Source organism: Sinocyclocheilus rhinocerous, unplaced genomic scaffold (genome assembly GCF_001515625.1).
Source record: "Sinocyclocheilus rhinocerous isolate Xijiao unplaced genomic scaffold, SAMN03320098_v1.1 scaffold87, whole genome shotgun sequence".
Lineage (NCBI taxonomy): Eukaryota > Metazoa > Chordata > Actinopteri > Cypriniformes > Cyprinidae > Sinocyclocheilus > Sinocyclocheilus rhinocerous.
Genome location: NW_015650709.1, coordinates 801,990 through 824,962, shown reverse-complemented (window position 1 = coordinate 824,962; position 22,973 = coordinate 801,990). Strand labels below are relative to the sequence as shown.

The following is a 22,973-nucleotide window of genomic DNA, read 5'->3' as shown; positions in this document are numbered from 1 at the left end:
CAACAAGATAAAAATGACAAATTATTTCCATGTTTTTGCCACAAAATTACATTTTATTACTCTTTCTCCTGCTCACTCTCCCATACAAATGCACACACGCAACAGTAAGGACACACACAGAAACATACACGTGCACAGAAACGTGTTGTCAGCGCTGCTCTGACCATTTCATCAGTGAAATAGTTTACCAACTTAAAAGCTACATTATATTACATGATTTTCTGTTCTTAATATGTATTATTTTAAAGTTTGTATATCTATTATTTGTTTAATTAATAATTATTTAGATTTTCCATACATGTAATAAAAATATAAAATTCATACATATTATCAACAAATAAATTAATTGTAATAAAGTGTTCCAATCCAGAAGAAAAAAATCCATTCTACATGTTTGCTTGAGGTTCTGATGCAAGGGAAGACACAATCCACAGCAGTTTCTCTCCTGCAAACTCATGCCATTGACATTCCCTTCCTGTTCTCTTTGTGCTGAATTCATCGCACAGATACTGAGATACTGCGCAACACGCAGACAGACACCAGACTTCAAGAGCAGCATCTCTGAACTGTGTCTTAATTTTAAGTCTTTTCTTCTGTCTGTGTCTGAGGTTTGCATGTTAGTGTTTGTGCGTGTTTCTCAACACGCTGGAACTCTGTATCCAAAGTGTTCAAAGATTGTGAGTACTCTGAATATGAATATATAATTATAAACAAATCCAACAACACTCTGGATGTATAAACAAAACTTTCTGGATGATAACTGTCTATATTTTATTAAAGCTGTCTGTGAGTTTGTGTACCTTATAAGAGCGTACGTCTGGTTCCTCACAGTCTGAATCGCTGCTCTGGTCAGGATTGTCTGAAGCAGCCCATGACAACACACCTTGCCTCTTCATGAAGTCACAAACCGGTGTATCCTTCTGAACCTATGTACACACACAAACAACGAGTTCACATCTCTAAAGACGCATACAAACAAGCTGCAAAATGATCAGTTTAGGGTTGAAATGACCCTTAACCACAGACAAACAAAAATAGCTTTCATGTCTGTGGGTGTTTGTGAATCAGTCCGCTGAAAACTGTGGCGGCACTTGAAAATAAATGGACACAGACCGAACGGTCAGCATGTCAGAGATTAGATTGAGTCTGAGAGCTTGCTAGATGTCTGGGCAGTGGAGTGAAAACTGTATTTTTGGCTACGTCTCTGTGAATTCTCTGTTTGTTGTTTTGATCTTGACATTGAAAACTTTAGAAAATCTACATTTGTGAGGGTGTGATACTGTATATTGTCCAGGCTAAAAAAAGTGTCTCTGCATTTATGTATCTACAGACCTGCCAACCGTGGAAAAAATTTTTTTGAGTACCATCAGCGTGGCGGGCGGGGGGTGGAGTGGGGGTAAACAGTTTACTGTTTTTTACTGTTTACCGTAACTGTTTAGTTAATTTTTGCTATTTAGATTTTTTGTAATGCTATTTAAAAAAGGAAAGAAAAAAAACTCCAGTACACTTTAATTAAAACTCCAGTACACTTCTGTATAGGGCATATGAGCAAAAATTCATATAGTCAGAAAAAATTTTTTGGCTGATTTGCGGTATACGGTAGCCTATATATCTCGGTATTTTGTATTTGGATTAAACAAATAAAGTGAATGTAAGCATGTAGGCATATATTATGTGCAAAAAGGGTTAAAATCACATTACACTGTAACATTGCAATCTAAAAACAAAAATAATCCTTTTAAAGCAGAAGTTAAAGTTACTAAACTAAAAATGAAAATAATAAAAAGCACAGACTAATTGAGTATAAAGGCTATTCTGATTACCCCATTGCACTTTACAGTTAGTGCTATCATACAAATACACTTACTTGTAGGTTTAAAATTCTACATACTGTATGTCACATTTATTGTCCAACTACAAATATTTCAGCAAAATGTGTATTTTAGTCAGAGTTATTGCACTCCTATTTCATTGAGCTCTGTCTGACGCTCGTTCTAAATGAAGTCTGTGGAGTTTAGCGGAGAATCGCAAAGCAAAAGCTCATGCACTTCTGACAGCAAAATGGAAATATTTCCATGGCTTTTTTAACATTTACAGATGGAGAATATACCTGTGAAATGTAAGTTATGCATAAAGGAAAACAGCACATCTCAAACACATTAAACAGAGCGTCTCTGTCAGCCTCACACACAGCCTTTCTGTCAGAGCATCTGACGGGGCGAGCGTGAGTCGCATTGAACTGAAACTATAAACTATAGGCTACTAGGAGAAAAATAAAACGCAGAAATTATTTAAATGCAAAACCCCCCCCAAAAAACACTCTGATTGGTTGAACTCTTCATCTTTTTCTGTTGCTTGTTTTGGATACTGCGCGTGGACAGAGGCGTCACTAGATTTGTGCGTAGTTTAAGTGACAAATCGTACCAGCGTACTTTGAGGTCAAAATGCGTAGCCGCTACGCAAAATGTGTACAGGTTGGCAGGTCTGTATCCATCTCAAGTTTTTATTCATATCTCTATTTTAAGATTACTGGTATCCGCTGATAAGTGTGCTGCTTTGGCCGAGTGGCACAGAAGCTGTAGTTTCCCTTGTGTCAGTGCCAAAAAACTACCAACAGCCTTATCAATGATGCTAAAAATAATCATTGTCTGACATTTTATGTCATGCTCTATTTCAATCTGTAATAATATAAAACCTGGTCCTTTAAATCCTGACATCACTCATCTTTCAAAGAATCCCTTATAAACTTAATTTTCACCCATTTTTTTACTTTTAATTTCTATTACCATATTTTAAAGTGAGAGTATCAAAATAAAAGTTTTTATTTTGTCAGCTCTTTTTTAATTGAGTCTTTTTAGTTTTGTTAAATGTCCTTTTTAGGTTTTATCATATTTAGTCATCTTATCTTGTTTTTTGTTTAGTCAAATTTTAGTCGACATAGTCTGTGAATTTCAGTCTATTAAAACAGTCACATTTTAGTCCTGTGATAAATGTCCTTTTTGAGATTTATCACATTTAGTCATCTTATCCTTTTTTTTTGTTTAGACAAGTTTTAGTTGACTAAAAGTCTGTGAATTTCAGTCTATTTTTAGTCTATTAAAACTAGTGTTGTCAAACAATTAATCGCGATTAATCGCATACAAAATAAAAGTTTTTGTTTACATAATGTGTGTATATACTGTGTGTGTATATTTATTATGTATATATAAATACAAACACATGCATGTATATATTTAAGAATAATATGTTGTTTATATATTAAATATATTTATATATAATATATAATATAAAATATAAGAATATGCATATATAAATGTATAAACATGTAAATAATTGTAAAATATATACTGTATGTGTGTGTCTTTATATATACATAATAAATATACACCGTACACATACATATATAATGTAAACAAAAACTTTTATTTTGGATGCAATTAATCGCGATTAAACGTTTGACAGCACTAATTAAAATATAGTCAGTCAGTCATAGTTTTAGTCATGCTGTATAATGGTTAAACTGATAATCAATTATTTTGCTCAAAATTATACTGTTCATGATTGTGGAGAATTATTGCACTTTCACCTATAAGCATACTGTACACACGGTTTATTTTATCTCATCTTGTGTCCTGATTTATTATAATACCAGAAATATAAACACTCCTACATTTTGAAAAATGATAACTCAAAAGTTTCTTTCTCTAATTTTTTATTTATTTTGTTTACTACATTTTTGTGTTTTTTATCTACAATACTGCATTTTGATATAGTCACAGTTAATATTTAATGATGTCAGTGACGTCTCGTCTTCATTTTATTCTTATTGGAAAAAAGGTTGAATTTTTGTCATAGTTTTCGTTAACGAGTTTAACACTTATAAAGCAGAGAAACAAGATACCAGTTATCTTTTTTATCTGATTGAAAGTATTCATCATCTGTCCATGTTTCTTCAAATATAAATGCAAATATGTAATTTTATAAAAATGCAAATATCTTATAAAGCATCATTCCCAAAATAATATAGTAATACATTTGTATGATGACGTGCTGAAATGGCGTTTGGTGTTGTACTGTATCGCGTACCTTGTCAGTGTCGTGCGCTTTGCTTGGCCATTTGTTGGGATAAACAGGAAAGTGTGTCCAGCTGAATTCAATTTGAGTTTTGTTATTTTCTTAAATGTGTGTATATATATAGTATTTATAGAGTTTTAGCTTTTAGTTTTAATTACTTTTTCTTATTTGTAAGTCGCTTTGGATACAAGCGTCTGCTAAATGACTAAAATTAAAAGTAAAAGTAAGAAGTATTAAATACGCTGTTGTATATGATAACTACTCTATTCTCTAGAATATTAGGATCAGCCATTGAAAAACCATTTCGATGACCAGGGATTTTGAAAATGCTACATGTGCGAGGACGCATGTGTGTGTTTGTTTGTTTGTTAATGCAGGTGTCTTACCTCCTCCATAACTAGAACCCCGCAGCGCACCATGCTGTCCACCACATCAAGAGCAAAGCCATGAGCGGTTTGACACGGCTAAGAGAAAGAGACAGACATATAATGGATGGACAGACAGACAGATATGAGCAAATAGACAGGAGGAGAGATAATTAGTTGTGTAGTGTTTTTGTTCTTGTTGACATTTCACAGGCTTTACAAGTGTTTATTTGCTGATGCAAGTGTAAAATATGCCGGCAATAATTACACATGCTATTCCCGTCACTGAAGAACCTTTGAACAGGAAACTAGACATCAAGAGAGAATAATAAAGGGAACAGATGGGGAGCAACTGATCGATTGGAAGCGTGAGATAGAAATGTGGAGAATGTATGAAAAATAAATGAGTTTTTTTACTGACTGACGGACAAGCAAGACGACTGTATGAATCACTACTAGCGTCAAGGTGATTATAGACGTCATGGTGAGATGTCCTTGTGTGTGTTTGAGTGAGACTCACCGGTATGAAGCCAGGTGACAGTAGATGTGTGAGTTGGAGGCTTTTCTCTGTCAGCTCCTCCTGGCCCAGAACAACATTAAACTCCAGGTCTCCACAGCCTACAACCTCACTCAGCATGGCTGAGACGGCACACGCTATACACACACACACACACACACACACACACACACACCTTCAGGATTAGCACTGTCAATAAACCCTGCTGTGGTGCAAACGTGACTCAACCCAAACACATCAACACCCTGATGTGCAGGCCCATTCAAACCGGGCACGTGCCCCCTCAGATTATTGAGCCAAGTGGAGTTTTTGTTTACAAAAGTTACTTTTATCTTGTATTATTAAAGGATAAGTTCCACAATTATTGTTGGTAAAATACGTGTTTGTGTAAAATAATCACTGATTGATGTAAATTTGGTTGAGTCAAATCAATCTGAATCTTCTGCAGATCTTTAAACTAAAAAAATTAGTCAAATTTTATTAGAAAAGTTATAACAATTGACTGGGTAATATTAAATACTGGGTAAAAATATAAAGTTTCTTATTTTGTGCTATCTTTATTTGAATTATCTCAATATTGATTTTTATAATCCCAAAATTATTTGAAGATTATTTTAAAAGAAATCAATTTTAACCAGCAAGGAAGCATTAAACTGATGCAAAATAACAGTAAAGACACCTGTAATATTACAAAAGACTTCTATTTCAAATAAATGCTGTTTAAAGAAAGAAATTATCATGGTTTCCACAAAAAATATTAAGCAGCACAACATGTTTTCAACTGTGAAAATTGTAAGAAATGTTTCTTGAGCAGAAAATCAGCATATTAGAAGGATTTCTAATCATGTGACGCTGAAGACTAGAGTAATGATGCTGAAAATTCAGCTTGCATCACAGTAATAAATTAAATTTTTAAACATTAAAATAGAAAACAGTTCATTTTAATTGCAATAATATTTAATACAATTATTATATATTATACATAAAATAAATTTTAAAAAGTATTATTATTATTACTGTTTTTGTCACTATATTACTGTATTTTTTATCAAATAAATGCAGCCTTGGTGAGCATAAAAGACTTTCAAAAATATTCAAACATCTTTCTTATTCCAAACTTTTCTACAGTAGTATACAGTATATACGAATTAGACATTATAACTGAAACTTATCCAAAAGAATCAGATTCAAATCAGAAAATCTCTATCAATACCAAGCCTTAAAGGGATAGTTCACCCAAAAATGAAAATTCTGTCATTACAGTTTTTTACAGTCGTTAGGACACATTTCTCAATACCTAAGTCATTTTTTCGAAACTCTTCACACAGTTCTCCTAACCAAATTTCAGCTTGGCACAGCAGTTAATTTTACATTCAAAATGCACTAAAACTACCAGAACATTTCATACATGTCTCTAATCAACTCATTCTTCCATAACACTAGCAAAGGCTTTCAAACTAATTTTGTCACTCATAAAACACTGACCTAAAACACTAACAACAGGTAGCATTATGCAATGTTTGCTTTTGAAAATGTTTGCTTTTGTAAAATTTCTTTACAAAACAAGATCTACTGCTTATAATTCACTGCAGTATGTTACATAGTTCATGTTTGCATTACAGTGCAAACTAATTCCTACTGTAGGTTTTCCCCTTTTGTATAGGTGCTAATGACTTGAAAAACTAACACATTTAGGTTTTTAACTATATGAAATTGCTTTGATTGTTTTGTTTTTAAATTCAGAATATATTTCAATATGGTATTACTGTAGAAATGTAGCAAATTTATGTCTTATTCATTTTTGTATTATTGAACTTAGGCTTAACAGTTTTGTAATCTTCAACAATCTTCAACACACTCTGCCTACCTCCTACAGCCTCGTGTATGAAGACGTGAGTGAGCAAATCGCAGTGCTGGCTCAGTATGAGCAGAGAGTCTAGATCGGGCCGGGGTGCGATGATGGGTTCTCCTGTGGGCGGAGCTGCAGCCAGAAGCAGATACGGGTGGAGCAGAGAGAGCGCGTGATGCACCAGCCCGACCAGAGAGCCACCATAACCCACGTCTGTGTTTCTAAACAACACCTCCTCCAGCAGCCAACAGATGTCCCTGCACAGCACGGATACACGCACACCCTGAGAAAGAGGGAGAAGATCGTTACAATCATTAGCAGTGTCATTAAAGCAAGCAGAACCATGTTTGATGCTTGTATGAATCATCTACAACCAGTGGAGGATTAATAAACCAATTAATGTACTATTATAAAAGGGTTCCAGTCATTTTTATTGGTTAATAGAGCTGGTATTAAATTATTTTTAATTTAACATAGTGGTCAATATACAGTATATTTAGGCTTTTATTAATACACAGTGTAGACACTTTAATGCAACATTGTTTAATACATAAAGCACATAAACACTTGTGTTGAAATTCTTTAAAAAAGCATCATATGACCCCTTTAAAGCTGCAGTCCGTAAATTTTGCATCTTTGTCGCCATCTCTGTTTGAAACCTGCAATTGCAGTAATTTGCGGAATTATTTTCTTCACAGATTCTAGCCTACGTCTTGGAAATATGACCCAAATAAGAATTTTCACCAGATATTGTCATCTTAGCAAGTAAGTAACAATTCTGCCACTTTTGTTCTGACCAACTGAGAAAAAAAGCATTACAATACATCACACTACCAATGGCGATTAAGTCTAACGATTGCTTAGCTCATATCACATCAAACCATGCAAATTATTATTATTGTTATACTTTGTTCTCAAAATGTTAATGTTAACAACATTAGCATTGCGTGACGATGTTTATGTAGTGTGTATTAGCATTTACATGTACATTTCAATTTCTGTACAGTCTAATCTCTAATTGTCATACCATTTGACACATGAAAACACACTTGGAATTTGCAAAAAAGCACCTAAAGGACCCTCAGACTGTGAGAAACAATATTCTCTGGTCTGATTAATCTCAATTCCAAACATCATGTTTGAAGGAAACCATCTCTGCTCATCACATGCAGAGTACCATCCCAAAAGTAAAGTGTGCTGGTAGCAGCCTCATGCTGTGGGGCTGTTTTTCAGGGACTGAGAGACTCGTCAGAGTAGAAGAAAAGCTCAATGCACCAAAATATTGAGATAGCCTTAATGAAAACCCAGTCCAGAGCATTCAGAACCTCAGGCTCAAAATGTGTGTCTGCCTCCATCCAACCTGACAGAGCTTGAGAGGTGAAGAGGTGAGGAGAAGAATGGCAGTTAATTGCCAAATGCTGATGTGGAAATCTTGTCGCATCATACTCAAAAAGACTTGAGGTTGTAAAGGTGCTTCAACTAAGTAAATTTTAATATTGTGACAATTCTGTTTTTGCTTTGTCATTATGGTGTATGGAGTGTAGATTAATGTGGGAAAAAAGTAATTTAACATAAGGCAGCAACAAAACGTGAAAAAAAAAATGCAAGGCACTGTATATCACTGCACAGCACCAATAGAGGCCAACTATTAACCTTAGTTTTCATGGATACTACTTAATTTGCTTAATAAAAAAGTTTTTAAAAAAGTGATATATGAATATGTGATTTAAAGCCCCAAAGGAGTTTTTTTTTTAAACCTTGCGATGTTTGTGGAGCAGCAAACAGGACACCAGACTGGTAGACATGACGGCCATACTTGTAGTTGAAGCTAAAATAAAACAAACACACACACATACACAAAGCTTAGCCTCATACATAGAGTAACGATTATTAAAGTGCAAGAGTTTGATCTTTGGGAGCTTGCGTGTGTCGAACAGACTCACAGTACATCAAATGAAGAGTCAGTGCGATAGTCTGCTGTCTATCAGCAGGAGACAGTTCAGGCATGACAGCGGGAGGGAGGAGCCAGGAAACATCCTTCTGGCTGAAGATAGTGTCCATCCTGATGAAATAAATCACATTTCGTTTTATTACAATATATTTTGTCCAATATATATATACATATAGGGGTTTCATTCCCTGAAACAGCCCCACTGCCTTGATCTCAGCATTAAATTTACATTACAGTCCTCTGCAAACCTTCTGTGACTGTGTAACCTGACTGTTCATTGTTCTCGCTCCCTAACGTGTACAACAAAAGGCTTTACAACAATACATTATTACCAGCTGTCAAAATGCAAATGCCGAGCCCGCAGGGCTGAGTCTTCATGATAAGGCCTCCCGCTGTGGATTTGCCGCTTTAAAACATATAACACCCCCTGAGGCTCTCGGAAGAGACTGTACAGCAGATGAGAAGCTCTTGGTAGATTTTCCAGGATATCCCAGCTCATTATGAGTCGGAGTTGGAATAACTGACTTCTCCCGAGAACCTGAGCTGCTTAAAATGAGTGCACGTGGGTCTGGAGGTCTGATTCAGCAGACTGGAGTCTCAGTTAGACAGGAAGTTGAACTGGCTGAAGTGGACTGAAAGGTATCATCCATCATTCTCAAACAGCATCCTTCTGTCAATGTTTATTCTTCCTGTTGTTTTTCTTGTTTTTTAGTCTTAACAATTTGGCATGTCAGATAAAAACCCAAAGGTGAAGAAGAATTGGAGGTCCAAACCTCCAGGGACCTTCATGACTGACAAGAAAATCTGCAATGAAGGTTGCAGGAAGAATGAATGGCTTGAAGTGAAATGTGTGAACTCTTTCGTCTTTGACCATATGGGCCAAAGATGCTATGGGGGCAAATAAGAAGAAATGGATGGAGAGAGGAATGCTGCAGATAGGATACAGGAACAGAGGGATTGAAGAGACCTGTCGTGCAGTATGGCGGTCAACAGCAGGTCCTGTAGGGGGCGCCCTCCATCCACACGACACTTTCCACTCTCGCACATCTCCTGAGAGAGAGAGAGAAGGAGAGAATGAGAGAGTGTAAAACTTTTCCACAGTGCTCATACATAAGCTTCAAAAACTGAGATGTTGCATTAAGGAGGTGGTTCTCCGCTGGTTTCGATTCAAGACTCTGAATTTGGACGTCAAATGGCAGTACTAGATTTATTTACTACAGCAAGTAAACAAATTTATACTTAAAATTATACATGAAATTGACTAATATTACCACAAACTGCATAGATCCAACAATGTAGTTTTCTCAACAAAGATTTGTGCCTCTTATACTTTAGAAACAGAGTTTAGTAACAAAATTGTGAATCTGTGTTTTAGGCCTTGCAGTGTAAATAGTTGTCATTTACATCAAACAAAACTATAATATAAAACAAAATGTCTCACTTGGATGGATGGATAACTTTAGTAGCTTTAATAAACCATCAATAAAGAGAAAAGCCATGATTCTACAGAATCAGTATTATATCTAGGGAAATGACTATGCCAATAATAAGTTTTCTTTTGCATATTTGTCCTATTGCTTGTAATTTGTTTCCAGATTCTTTATTTTATCACTTCCTGTTCACTTGTTTTAAACAGCTACTTGAGAAAATGAAGAAATCTTTACTTGCATTACCATTCAAAAGTTTGGGGTCGGTGAATTTTTTTAGTGTTACTGAAATAAGTCTTTTATTCAGACCAAGGCTACATTTATTTGATCAAAATACAGTAAAACAGTAATATTGTAAGTTATTAATACAATTAAAAAAATGTTTTCTATCAGTATATTTTAAAATTTTATTTATTCCTGTAATGCAAAGATTAATTTTCAGCATCATTACTCCAGTCTTCAGTGTCACATGATCCTTCAGAAATCATTCTAATATGCTGATTTCCTGCTCAAAAATGTCTTATTATCATCAGTGTTGAAAACAATTGTGCTTTTGTTTCAGGATTATTTGATGAACAAAGCAAAAAAAAAAAAAATCAGCATTAATTTTAGATTATTTGTATTAATTGTATTAATAAAAAGTACCAACCCCAAATTTTTGAACAGTAGTCCATGTATATGAAAAGTCTATCGAAGTATTAAAAGCTAGAATCCATTGTTTTATGTAATTTATTAATAATTATATTGATGTTTAACTTTTTTAAAGTAGTGTTCAATAGCATATTTTCAATTTTATAGCATATTTTGAAGTGGTATACAAAATGAAATCATGAAAGTATTTTTTTTTTAAATTCAAGGTATTGATATCAACTACTCAAATTGTGGTAATTGCAAAAACCCAAATATTACCAAACACTGGATCAATCTGCAAGTTTATGAATTATTCTCCTCCTTTTAATGTTAATTAGCCCATTTGTTTCACTATACTTACTCTATGCATAATTACATGGCAAGATGCATTGTATTATTTGCATTTATTATTCCCCTGCTATCTGTGACCCTATCAGAACAGTCCGGCAGGGCCTGCATTTGTATGAAACTATAATTGTTATGTGTGTATGGATGAGTGAGTGTGTGAGTCCTACCTTCAGAGAGAAAGCCTGAGCAAAATGTATCCTAACACTTCCTCTGTGATCACCTTTCAGCAGGGAGACAGCAAACCGCAGAGCAGACATCAGGCCGGCCTCCAGACCACACAAACAAATGAAAACACACTGACTCAAACGCTGCCACTCACACAGGCTGATCAAATGACTTGGATCTAATTCGAGAAAACTTCACAGAGCTCTAATGGTGAAGAGCCATTAGAGGAGAAATTAGTGGCTGTAATCACTATAATAACTGGCGTCTATTTGAGATGGATGCACACAATAATATAGATTTCTCTTTATCTCTCTCTGAGTCGACACATTCTAGTCTGTACCACTGCAGAGTTAGAAAACACATCTCACAAGCTGCATATTAAAAATCATCAAATCAAAATGAAAAAACACACCATCTGATTTTAATTATCTGAATATTGCTGCTTATTACCATGTAATGAATCAGTTCACCTCAGGAATTACAAATACAAAACTACACGTGCAATTCCTATGCAAGACTTTTGAGTGGTTTATTGTGCACTGCTGTATGGTTGCTAGGGTGTTCTAGGCTGTTGCTAGGGTGTTCCTTAATGACCTACACATGGGCTGGACGCCCTACACACTGCTCCTGACCCGACTCAAAAGCTTGCTTTGGGTGGCTGCCAGGGTGTTGCTATGCTGTTGATTGAAATTCTGTGAATTTGCCAGGACAATGCTGGATATTTGGTAGGACACTGCTAGGCGGTGGTTGTTATGGTGTTTTGGTAAGTTGCTAGGATAATGATAGATGGTTCCTAAGGAGTTCTGGTGGTGGCTAAAGTGTTCTGTGAGGTTGCTAGGATAAAGTTGTTTTCTAGGATGTTGCTGGGTGGTTGCTAGGACACTGATAGGTGGTTGCTAGAGTGTTCTGTGTGGTTGCTAAGACATTGCTCTTTGTTTGGTTTCTGTGGTGTTCTGTGTGGTTGCTAGAACAATGCTGGATGTTTGGGAGAGGACATTGCTAGGTGGATGCTAGGGTGTTTTGGGTAGTTGCTAGGATAATGTTGCTTTCTAGGATGTTGCTAAGTGGTTGCTAGAGTGTTTTGGGTGTTTGCTAAAAAGTTCTGGGTGGTTGTTAAGACATTGCTAGGTGGTCACTTGGGTGTTCTGGGCAGTTGCTAGGATAATGTTGCTTTCTAGAACATTGATAGGTGGTCGCTAGGGTGTTCTGTGTGGTTGCTAGGATAATGTTGCTTTCTAAAACATTGCTAGGTGGGTCACTAGGGTGTTATGTGTGGTTGCTAAGGTGTTCTGGGTGGTTGCTGGGTGTTTGGTGTGGTTGCTAAAACAATGCTAGGAGGTTGCTGGGGTGTTCTGTGTGGTTGCTAGAATAATGTTATTTGTGTTGTTTGCTAGGTGGTCAATAGGGTGGGCCACTTTTGGATGGTTGCTAAGATAATGCTAGGTAGTAGTTGTTACAGTACTCTGGGTGGTTACTAGGATAATGCAAGGTTGTTGCTAACGAGTTTTGGGTGGTCGCTAAGTTGTTTTGGTATTCTGTGGTTGTCATGATATTCTGTGGTTGACAATGACAATGCTAAGTGGTTGCTAGGACATTGATAGATGGTCATTAGAATGTCCAGGGTGGTTGCTAAGACACTGCTATTTGGTTGGTTGCTGAGGTGTTCTGTGTGGTTGCTAGGACAATACTGGATATTTGGTAGGACATTGCTAGGTGGTCGTTTGGGTGTTTTAAGGATAGATGGTTGCTAACCAAGAACCGAGTTCTTGCTGGGGTGTTCTGTAAGGTTGCTAAGATAAAGTTGTCTTCTAGGATGTTGCTAAAAAAAGTTGGTTGTTAATGGCTGCTAAACGCTGGTTGCTAAAATTTTCTGGAGTGTTGTTAAGACATTGCTAGGCAGTTGCTATGAAGTTCTGAGTGGTTGCCTAGACATTTCTAGGTGGTCACTAGGGTGTTCTAGGCGGGTGCTAGGATAATGTTGCTTACTTGGACATTGCTAGGTGGTTGCTAAGGTGTTCTGGGAGGTTTCTGGGTGTTTGGTGTGGTTGCTAAAACAATGCTAGATGTTTGCTGTGGTGTTCTGTATAGTTGCTAGGATAAAGCTGGGTGTTTGTTAAGGAGTTCTGGGTGGTCGCTAAGGTGTCCTGTGTGGTTGCTAGTACAATATCGTTTTTCTAGGACATTGCTAGGTTGTTTCTGGGGTGTTCTGGGTGGTTACTAAAACATTGCTAGTGTTCACTAGGGTGTTTTAGGTGGTTGCTAGAGTTCTGGGTGGTCACTAGGGTATTATGTATAGTTGCTACGATAATGTTGTTTGCTAGGTAGTCACTAGGGTGTTCTGGGCAGTTGCTAGGGTGTTTTGGATGGTTGCTAGGATAATGCTAGGTTGCTGCTAATGAGTTCTGGGTGGTTGCTAAGTTGTTTTGGGTGGTTGTCATTGTGTTCTGTGGTTGTTAAGACAATGATAAGGTTGCTGAAGTGTTCTGTGTGGTTGCTACCGTGTTTTGGTCTGTAGAGTGTTCTGTGTGGTTGCTAGGGTGTTCTGGGTGGTTAATAGGACCCATAAGGGCATTGCACACTGGACGAGAAGCGCAGAGCAGCACTGCACGGCATCGCGCTGAGTTGTTGCTGGGTGCCGCTGGTGTGCGCACACTCATAGAAAACAATGTGTTAGAATTTTAAAGATGTGGCGCAACGCGCTTCTCGTCCGGTGTGCGACCCTCTTTAGTGACAAGTACTTATAATTATAACTAATTACTTTCTATGGGGTTTGTTGCAACTATGATGAGGCAGGGTTTTTTTTTATCGTTTCATTGTTTGGCAGGTGAAAATAGTCAGATCGCTTCAATAAGCAATAGCACACCTTTCCAAAACAAGCTGCATGTTTTTAGGCATCACTCATGTCTGTAGCACTGGGTTACATGACAAAGTTTAATACTGAGTTAAGAGTTTGGCAAAGTCTATGATCATTGTGTTTATGAGCACCATTATCGTGTTTGCCTTTGTCAGGTAAATGTGAATCTACTTGTGTTTGTAATTTGTTTATTGGTTTGTTTAATAGCCCCATGCGCTAATGGTGATGGTCTGATAGAGGTCATTATGGAATGGAGTGTGTGTTGTTAATACCAAGGTCGTCACCTGTGGACATGTAAAATAGCGTGGCAGGCAATCGTAGGAAATGCCCACTGGCACGACGCTAACATCAGGCACTAGACCGTCACTGATGGCCTGATGTACACGCGCTAGCCACTGCCCGCTGTGACCTCCGGACGCACAGATGACCACGCTGACTGCGGCCCCCTCTCGTAACAGCTCACCAATAAACTGTGGAGTGGAACAAAAGAGGAGAAATGATGGATAAAAATGTTTGTTGGAAAACAGAGAGGCTGGACAGCTTTATGATGAGGAAGAGATATAAAGCAGAAAAAATGAACTGCAATATCTGCAAAATCAGTCCAATAAAAATCTAATTGAAAGCCTGTATGTTCGAAGCAAGCATCTGTGTGTCAGAGGAGAGACATAAAATGTGCTATAGCAAGAGAGAAGTGGCAAGTTGACACTTCTATAGAATCAAATGGTACTTTTCTCATGCTTGAACAAAGCATTATGACAATTCTGTCTTCATTTACTCACCCTCGCGTCCTTCTAAACCCATACGGCCCGAAATGGACAAGAAAGCACCACAGAAATGGCTCATGTGACTCATGCGCTATATTTCAAGTAGTGTTATGTGTGCGAGGAACAGATTGAACTGTAAGTCATTATTAAAACCTAGCTCTCAAATTTTAAACATGATTGTGCGTATTCAAACCAGTGTTATTTTAGTATTATTTACTATTAAATTATTAATTTTGAATTAGCTTTTAATTTTATATTTAAATGTTTCACTTTAATTTAGTTGTGGTATTAGATAATAGGTTTGTGTTTGTCATGATTAGTTTTCCATTTCTTATTTATTTCAATTTTAGTAATTTATTAACAGCTTCATTTCAATTAATGAATAGGATTTTGGTCCTTGTGTGCTTCGAATCTGTATTAAGTGAAACACCATACAAGTGTGAGGAAAATGCATTAGTGGGATATGATTTATTTCTACATGTGAAAGAGTCCATGATGAATTTTTGGTCACACTCGTGTTCATCTAGCTATTATTCATTTTCACTAAATACTTTTTGTTGTTGTTGTCTCCGTAATAATATATAAATTGACTGCTGCTAGACTATTACAGGGATAGTTCAACCAAATATGGAAATTCTGTCATTACTTACTACATCTTCACATTGATAACCTTCAAAACACACATGAAAATATTTGTAATGAAACCAAAATTTTATGTCCAAATGTGCTCGACTCACAAGAAACAATGAGATGGGAAGTACAGCTGAGCTTCGGTTTTCCATATTTGATGTGCTCTATGTATATGCGTTGATTAATGTATATATGTGAATAAAAGCCATCATAATTCTTCAGAGGATTTGGATTAAACGGTTTAAATCATATGGATTACTTTTGCAATAACTTTATGACCTTTTAGATGTATCAAAGTTGTGGTGGAAAAGACTTTGACTAGAGAGACAGTAATCTCTCAGGTCTCATTTAAATTCTTAAAGTCTTATGGTTTTGGAACGACATAAGGGTGAGTAATTAATGACACAATTTTCATTTTCGGGTGAACTACCCCTTTAACAGTCCCTGCTCATGGTCCATTTCAAATATGAGAAAGAACAGCATCAATGCTCTGCAAAAATTTCTCCTTTTGTGATTCATGCAAGAAAGTATGTCATATGAGTTTTGAATTATATAAGGGTGCGTAAATGACAAACTTGTAATTTTGAGTGAACTATCTCTTTAACTGTCTCTCTCTGTCACACACACACTGAGCCAGATATCTCCCAAATCCATCTTGAGAAGCCTGATAAGCTCATATGCTATTCCAGGCATGACAGATTATTTCCTCTGTTCATTTAGGCCAGTCAGAAGCCGTACATATGCACATATCTAATCAAAGCCCTTCATATTAATACTAATATCAGCTCTTATTGCAATCAAGATCCTAAAGCAGATTATGCCAAATCCTCTGACAGTCACAACGTCCAAATTCTTGTAAATATTTCTTGTAAACGGCTAATAAAACATTCCTTCAAGAAACTCCGATAACAGTATGATTCTGACAGTAAATCTGGAGGCTGAGGAGATTTATTATCCACCTCCAGGCATCAGTGAGGCAGAGTAATGGGTTCAGCGACTCATGCAACCTCCCAATGAAACATCTGCAGACCGCAGGTGCCCCATCGTCATGGGAACCGCTGCGCCCATCAAGAGCAGGTTACTAATGCAGCCTCACCTACCCCGAAAACGTGGGTGACTGTCCGTCTCGAGACTAAAACCGGTATCGATGGGATTCAAAAGCAGTGTGTCTGCGCAAACGTCTTAAGTACGGTCCAGCAGCTCAGCGCCTGAAGCGACAGTCTGTTTCACTTGTTTTATCGCATGCTGAATCTTGGCAATTCAAGCAGAACAGCACACTCAGCCTTTGTGGGGGCTTACAGAGGTCATGACTGGAGAATAGAGGCTGTCCATCTCAGCGTCTCGCTCTGAGCCACTGCCTTCTGGGAGCAAAACGACACCCAGCCTCTGAAGGATGGACCTAGGAAGACAAAACGGCCTCAATTAACAGTGACTAATGGGACATTCCTTTAGGTTATTCATCCAACAAATAACAACATAGAGGAGACTTAAAGGGGCCATATACTGCACTTTCACAGCACTTTATTTCTTCCCTGATGTCTATTTGGAGACAAGGTCAGAATTTGTGTGTTTCAATCTGTCCCTTAGTTCAGTAGTAAGTGCACTGCCCAGGGATTCAGCCAATTCTGGTAAAATGTACTATCAAAATAGCTCCAGAACTGCAATTTTTTTCTTGCCGAGAAATTACCAGAATGCACCGTTAAAACCTGCAAGGCTACTGACTATATTCCCTTTCTGGAAATGTCATCATCATAAAGTCTTTTAAGTCACAGGACGAGCAAGCCTTACTTTTATGTTTCGAATTACACTACCGTTCAAAGCTTATGGGTCAAAGTAAAAACTGTAATATTGTGAAATATTAATGTAATCATAAGTAACTTTTTTCTATTTGAATATATTTTAAAATGTAATAGTCCTGTCATGCCAAGCTGAATTTTCAGCATCGTTACTCCAGTCTTTAGTGTCACATGATACTTCAGAAATCATTCTAATATGCTGATTTGCTGCTCAGGAAATGTTGAAAACAGTGATGTTGCCTAATTGTTTTTTTTTTGATGAATAGAAAGTCGAAAAGAATAGCAGGAATATTTAGTGACATTATTAATGTCTTTATTTCCAACTTTGATCAAATTGTTACATCCATGCTAAAGAAAAATGTTAATTTTTTTTCTTTCAGAAAAACCCAAACTTTCGAAAGATAGTTTTCATCTATGTAAGGGAACTAATCCTGCAAACTAAAAATATTATTTGTTGAAATATTTGTTAAAATCTTGATAAAATAGTTCAAAAATAGTTTCATTCATTTTAAATTAATAAGTTATTATTCATATATTAAAATAATCTAACTATAACATACCCACGACCCTACATAGGATGAGGTTTGGAGAATGGATGGATGAATCACTTATATTCAATTTAAACAATAAAAAAAAAAAAGGAAACTGAAATTAGGTGAAAAATCATCTAAAATCAGTTGTATTTCTTCTTGCTGATAAATTAATGATTCACAAAATTAAATCACAAATTACTTTTAGCAATACTCCCACTTTCTGTTAATAAATAAGTAAACTACTGTACGTATCTATTGAAATGCTGAAAATATCTCCTGTTGTTTAGGATAACTGTCGAGTAAACCACATGTCTACATAATATATTTAACTCTTCTTTCAAAAGTTTCAACTCTTATTTTTTCTAGTGTATTCATGGTACACTTGAAACTTGGATCAAAACATACTGCTAATTTTGTTCCAGAAAATGAAGGAACTGTGAATTAAGCTGATCTACACTATACATTTTGTATTCATATGTGCGCCACATCCAGTGACAATCAATCAAGCATTGCACCATAAGTTTGATGCATATCATAAATACAGTACATTAACAATTACTGACACAGCAATCTGTATAAACAGCTATAAAGTAATTATTGATGTAGCCTTGTAAACAAAGCACAAACCTCCCCGCGGCCTGGAGTCTAAGTCTTCCGTTACCTGCAGGAGGAAACTATTTACCCCCACCAATCCCTCGCTGCGGTCGACTGCCGTTTCCAGCACACTGTGCCATGATTCTTGAAGAATTGTACGTTTTATTACTTACCAAACCATTATGCCTTGTTAAACGTGTACAGGTGCTTCTGCTGGCTGAATAAGTGCACTGCGCTTTAGAAACTGCTGTGTTTGCACCAAACTAGAACGAAATTAATGAACAAGACCTTTCTTTTTAACAAAACCAGCGCTACTGACACAAACAGAGCTGTGATGTAAATTTACACTGGTAGAGGGCAGGGAATGATGTGAACTGTGGGGGTACTGGGTAAATGGTGTAGGGAACCCTCAAGTTGTGGCAGAAAAGAGTCAGACAAATGAGAGCATGATCGATGCCGCTCTGCCGAACACACACATAGACCAGTGGATATTTCTGCAACACACACACACACAGACAAAATGAGAGGACACTTCAGCGCAGTCAGAAATACAGTTGAGCGGTAAGTACATACTTGAAAATGAACCTGTAAATGAACAGTTTTTGTACTTCAGAAAATGGCACTGAGATTGTTTCCAGACCCTTTGTACAAACTGTGCTAATACCCCCGAACTTCTGGTGCCTCCTTATTTAATATAAACATTGAGACCCAAGAGCAGGTTAAAGATTACAATAACCCTATTATAGCAAACACAACATTGTTCATCATAACTCTAATCAAGTACTCTACCCATAATAATCTACTTATAAAACAATCATAAATTATGTATACCTAGAGTCCACACAGCAAAAACTTCAGTTGCAAAACAGAAGTTTTTTTTATACAGACACAACGAATATGGCAAATATGACAAAATGTGACATTAGACGGTGTATAAATTATTATTTTTTTTCTTAAAGGAACCGTTCTCCCAAAAATTCTGTCATTATTTCTTCACCCTCAAGTTGTTCTCTTTTGTGTTCAGCATGTCTTCTGCTAAACACAAAAGAAGATATGTTGAAAAATGTTGGTAACCTAACAGTTGCTGGTAGCCATTGACTTCCATAGTATGGAAAAAATACTATGGAAGTCAATGGCTACCGGCAACTGTTTGGAACAACTTGGGGCTGAGTAAATGATGACAGAATTTTCATTTTTGGGTGAACCATCCCTTTAAGTGACACTATCCAACAGTGACACCAGTGGTTACAAGTGACAGCAGGAGGTGGTGTCTCTCTTGCCTACCGTTTCTATGGTTTCAAGGGGTCATGGACTTCCTTTATTTTTTTATTTTGTACTGTTCTGAGGTCCACTTATAATGTTATCAAGACTTCTACATCAAAAAACATCAAACATCACAATTTAGAAGTAACAGGCTATTTTCTGTTCTGTTTTAAGCCCCCTCATCAGAATGCTCTGCTTGAATAGGTGTGGCAGATTGTAGACTCGGAAGTAAATTCTCACTGCTATGATTGGCTAATAGTTGTGTATGTGTGTTTGACAGCCTGCATCCTTCATAGATGGACGCTGCTGTGATTTAGGGTAAAAACGCATAAATACTTGATACATAATAAATGATCTGTAATAACACAGCAATAGTGACCACATAATAAAAACAGTTACTCACACTTGTGTGGTGCGACATCGGATCCAATATTGTCACATAGCATCGTCTTTTAGTTTCAATCTTTCAAAAAAATGTATGTCAAATTTAGCCTTGTTTGTAAACGAATCCGCAGTAAAATTAAATGAACAATAGCCAAGTTCTTACTGACGCGGTCTGGAACTTCATTAAAAATAAAGTTTATCGTTTGGTTTCTGTGTAAACCTGTGTTTTCCTCTCTTGTTATTGACCTACTATGTGCGCGAATCGGTGGGCGGGGCTAAATAGGCAGTGATGTAGAAGCAGGCGTTTATCTTCTTCGGAGGCGGTGTTTAGCCACATTATTACAGCATAGAGTGGTACATTCCACAAACTGTAATTTTGGCAGATTGGCCTCAATATAACCAGATTTTAGACTAAACGGATCCAATATTGTCACATAGCATCGTCTTTTAGTTTCAATCTTTCAAAAAAATGTATGTCAAATTTAGCCTTGTTTGTAAACGAATCCGCAGTAAAATTAAATGAACAATAGCCAAGTTCTTACTGACGCGGTCTGGAACTTCATTAAAAATAAAGTTTATCGTTTGGTTTCTGTGTAAACCTGTGTTTTCCTCTCTTGTTATTGACCTACTATGTGCGCGAATCGGTGGGCGGGGCTAAATAGGCAGTGATGTAGAAGCAGGCGTTTATCTTCTTCGGAGGCGGTGTTTAGCCACATTATTACATCATAGAGTGGTACATTCCACAAACTGTAATTTTGGCAGATTGGCCTCAATATAACCAGATTTTAGACTAACTAGAAAGAACTACTGAGTTCTAAAACTTACAGAATGTTTTTATAGTACAATGACTTCTTGTATGTCAAAAGATCGAGGGAATTTTGGTTTCTCAGTTCATGACCTCTTTAAAGCAACAAGTCAAAGCAACAGAGCTATACACAAGCGCTCAGGAACGTTTATGTAATTCGGCACGTACGTTTATGTTTATACGTTTATGTAATTTAGGTAATTCGGCACTATATTCGCTAATATTTTTATCTATAGCCAAACATGATTCATTCTTTTCCTCTATGTGGACGTTGCTTCTTTCCCCTGGTAAAGACGTATTGTAAAGCTCTAGCTGTAGATGTGGTTATTTTAACTACAATAGCAGAAACATGGTGAGCAGCAAAATAGATTGATACTTTCGCTAAAACACTGCAAAAAACGAGAATGCCGCAAATATAGTTATTTTTATCTATAAAAGTAACCATCTACACTCATGAGATCAGAACAAAAACATCTAGAAATTGAAGTATATAGCTTGTTTTAAGGATGCTTTAATATTTTTTACTGGAAAACAAGGAAACAATGTTGATAATAAATAGGATTTTTGCATTATACATTCTGAATTCTTTCAAATTGTCTTTTTGTGGAGTTAGACTGAGTGGTGCAAAAATGTATCTGTGCTACTCAGGTGGGCGGTGAGTATCTGATCTGCAGGTGAGCTCAATATTTTCAGGAGTGACGCACATGGACTGAGGCCAAAGAGATGATTTCTGGTGGTGTTGCGGGATGGATGTTTAATTGGTTATAAAATCAGACAGCAGATGAGGTCTAATCAGTTCTGTGATGTTTGTTTCATATTGCACTTGCACCAATTGAATGGTACAAAAAAGCTTTTCAAAGTGTGCTTTTACTTCCATATAAAGAGTTATGTGTGACCAAAAGCCTGAGGTGGAAAACCTGACTGCAATAAAAATAAATGTGTAAACCGGATAAATGGAGCAATAGGCTGAGAGAAGGAGAAAGAAAGAGGCACACACAAAAAGAGCATTTTGATATAGAGAGCAGCCTTCAGCTTCATATATTTAAATCGCAATATCATACAGCAAAATCGAGAATAATTGAGTTTGGTATAGAAAAACACTACAAATGTGGGGAAAATAACTAAATAAAAAAGGAGAAACTTGAAGAAAATTTGTGGTGAAAGAAGAAAAGCAGTAAAGGCTAACGAGATACAGGAAGAATGAAAGCATGCATTGTCATGTATGAATCACAGGATGCCTACAGGGAGGAAAACAGGTTATATAAGAGAATAGGGTGAAGGAATAAAGCCTAGTTGTGTGGTTACCAGTTGTGTGGCGCGATGTAAAGCTGCCATCTGGTTGAGGTTGACCTGTACACTGCAGAAGATCAAACTGAAGAACTTCAGCAGCATCCAGCTCACCAGCCTGAAAGAGAGTTCAGTGAGAAATCAGTTGAAAAAGTTAAAATATCTATATGCAGATGCACAGCTGGCATGATGTGGCAAGCTGCACTGACATTCTGCCCTTAATAAGCGCTCTGTAATTATCTAGTGCAGTTATGCAGCTTTCGTGACCTCATATGAAGTCAACCTCAAACAAACAGCAAAAAAGCAGTTAAATGGTGAAAAATACTTGTGACACTGAGCATCTGCACTCATTTGTACAAGTTTTCTTATTTGATTAGTGACCAAGAAATACATGAGGTGAAATATTTCTTAATTTGATATTTCCTTGAACTTCAATTTCAGGTTTAAATTGGATTTTAAATCTCAGATTTTCAATGTGGGTCATTTTTTAAACTTAAAGAAGTGTGACTATTTAAAGGTGACATATCATGAAAATCTGACTTTTCCAGGTTTTAAGTGCTATAATCAGGTCCCCGGTGCATCTACCAACCAATGTGAAAAAGATTAACCCAGTAACTTTGTTTTGGTAAGCCTTTTTCTGCAAGCATCTGAAAAAACGAGCGCGTCAGATTTCGCTCCCTTGGTGACGTGGCAAAAGGATCTCATTATAATATTACCGCCCCTTAATCTGTAAGTTT

General features: G+C 36.7%; 1 protein-coding gene across 1 annotated transcript in view; it reads right to left on the bottom strand.

Annotated features, from left to right (window-relative positions):
* gpat2 (glycerol-3-phosphate acyltransferase 2, mitochondrial) overlaps nucleotides 1-22,973 on the bottom strand; it is a 50,911-nt gene that overhangs the window by 4,365 nt on the left and 23,573 nt on the right. Inside the window, exons 7-18 of the mRNA XM_016517706.1 lie at nucleotides 22,255-22,354; nucleotides 18,873-18,991; nucleotides 16,874-16,973; nucleotides 14,465-14,650; nucleotides 11,329-11,427; nucleotides 9,724-9,806; nucleotides 8,749-8,867; nucleotides 8,563-8,633; nucleotides 6,824-7,088; nucleotides 4,960-5,093; nucleotides 4,461-4,538; nucleotides 801-926 (exon numbers count right to left, since the gene is read on the bottom strand). Of these exons, the coding sequence (XP_016373192.1) occupies nucleotides 801-926; nucleotides 4,461-4,538; nucleotides 4,960-5,093; nucleotides 6,824-7,088; nucleotides 8,563-8,633; nucleotides 8,749-8,867; nucleotides 9,724-9,806; nucleotides 11,329-11,427; nucleotides 14,465-14,650; nucleotides 16,874-16,973; nucleotides 18,873-18,991; nucleotides 22,255-22,354 (1,480 nt within the window). The remainder of the gene's footprint in view (nucleotides 1-800; nucleotides 927-4,460; nucleotides 4,539-4,959; nucleotides 5,094-6,823; nucleotides 7,089-8,562; nucleotides 8,634-8,748; nucleotides 8,868-9,723; nucleotides 9,807-11,328; nucleotides 11,428-14,464; nucleotides 14,651-16,873; nucleotides 16,974-18,872; nucleotides 18,992-22,254; nucleotides 22,355-22,973) is intronic.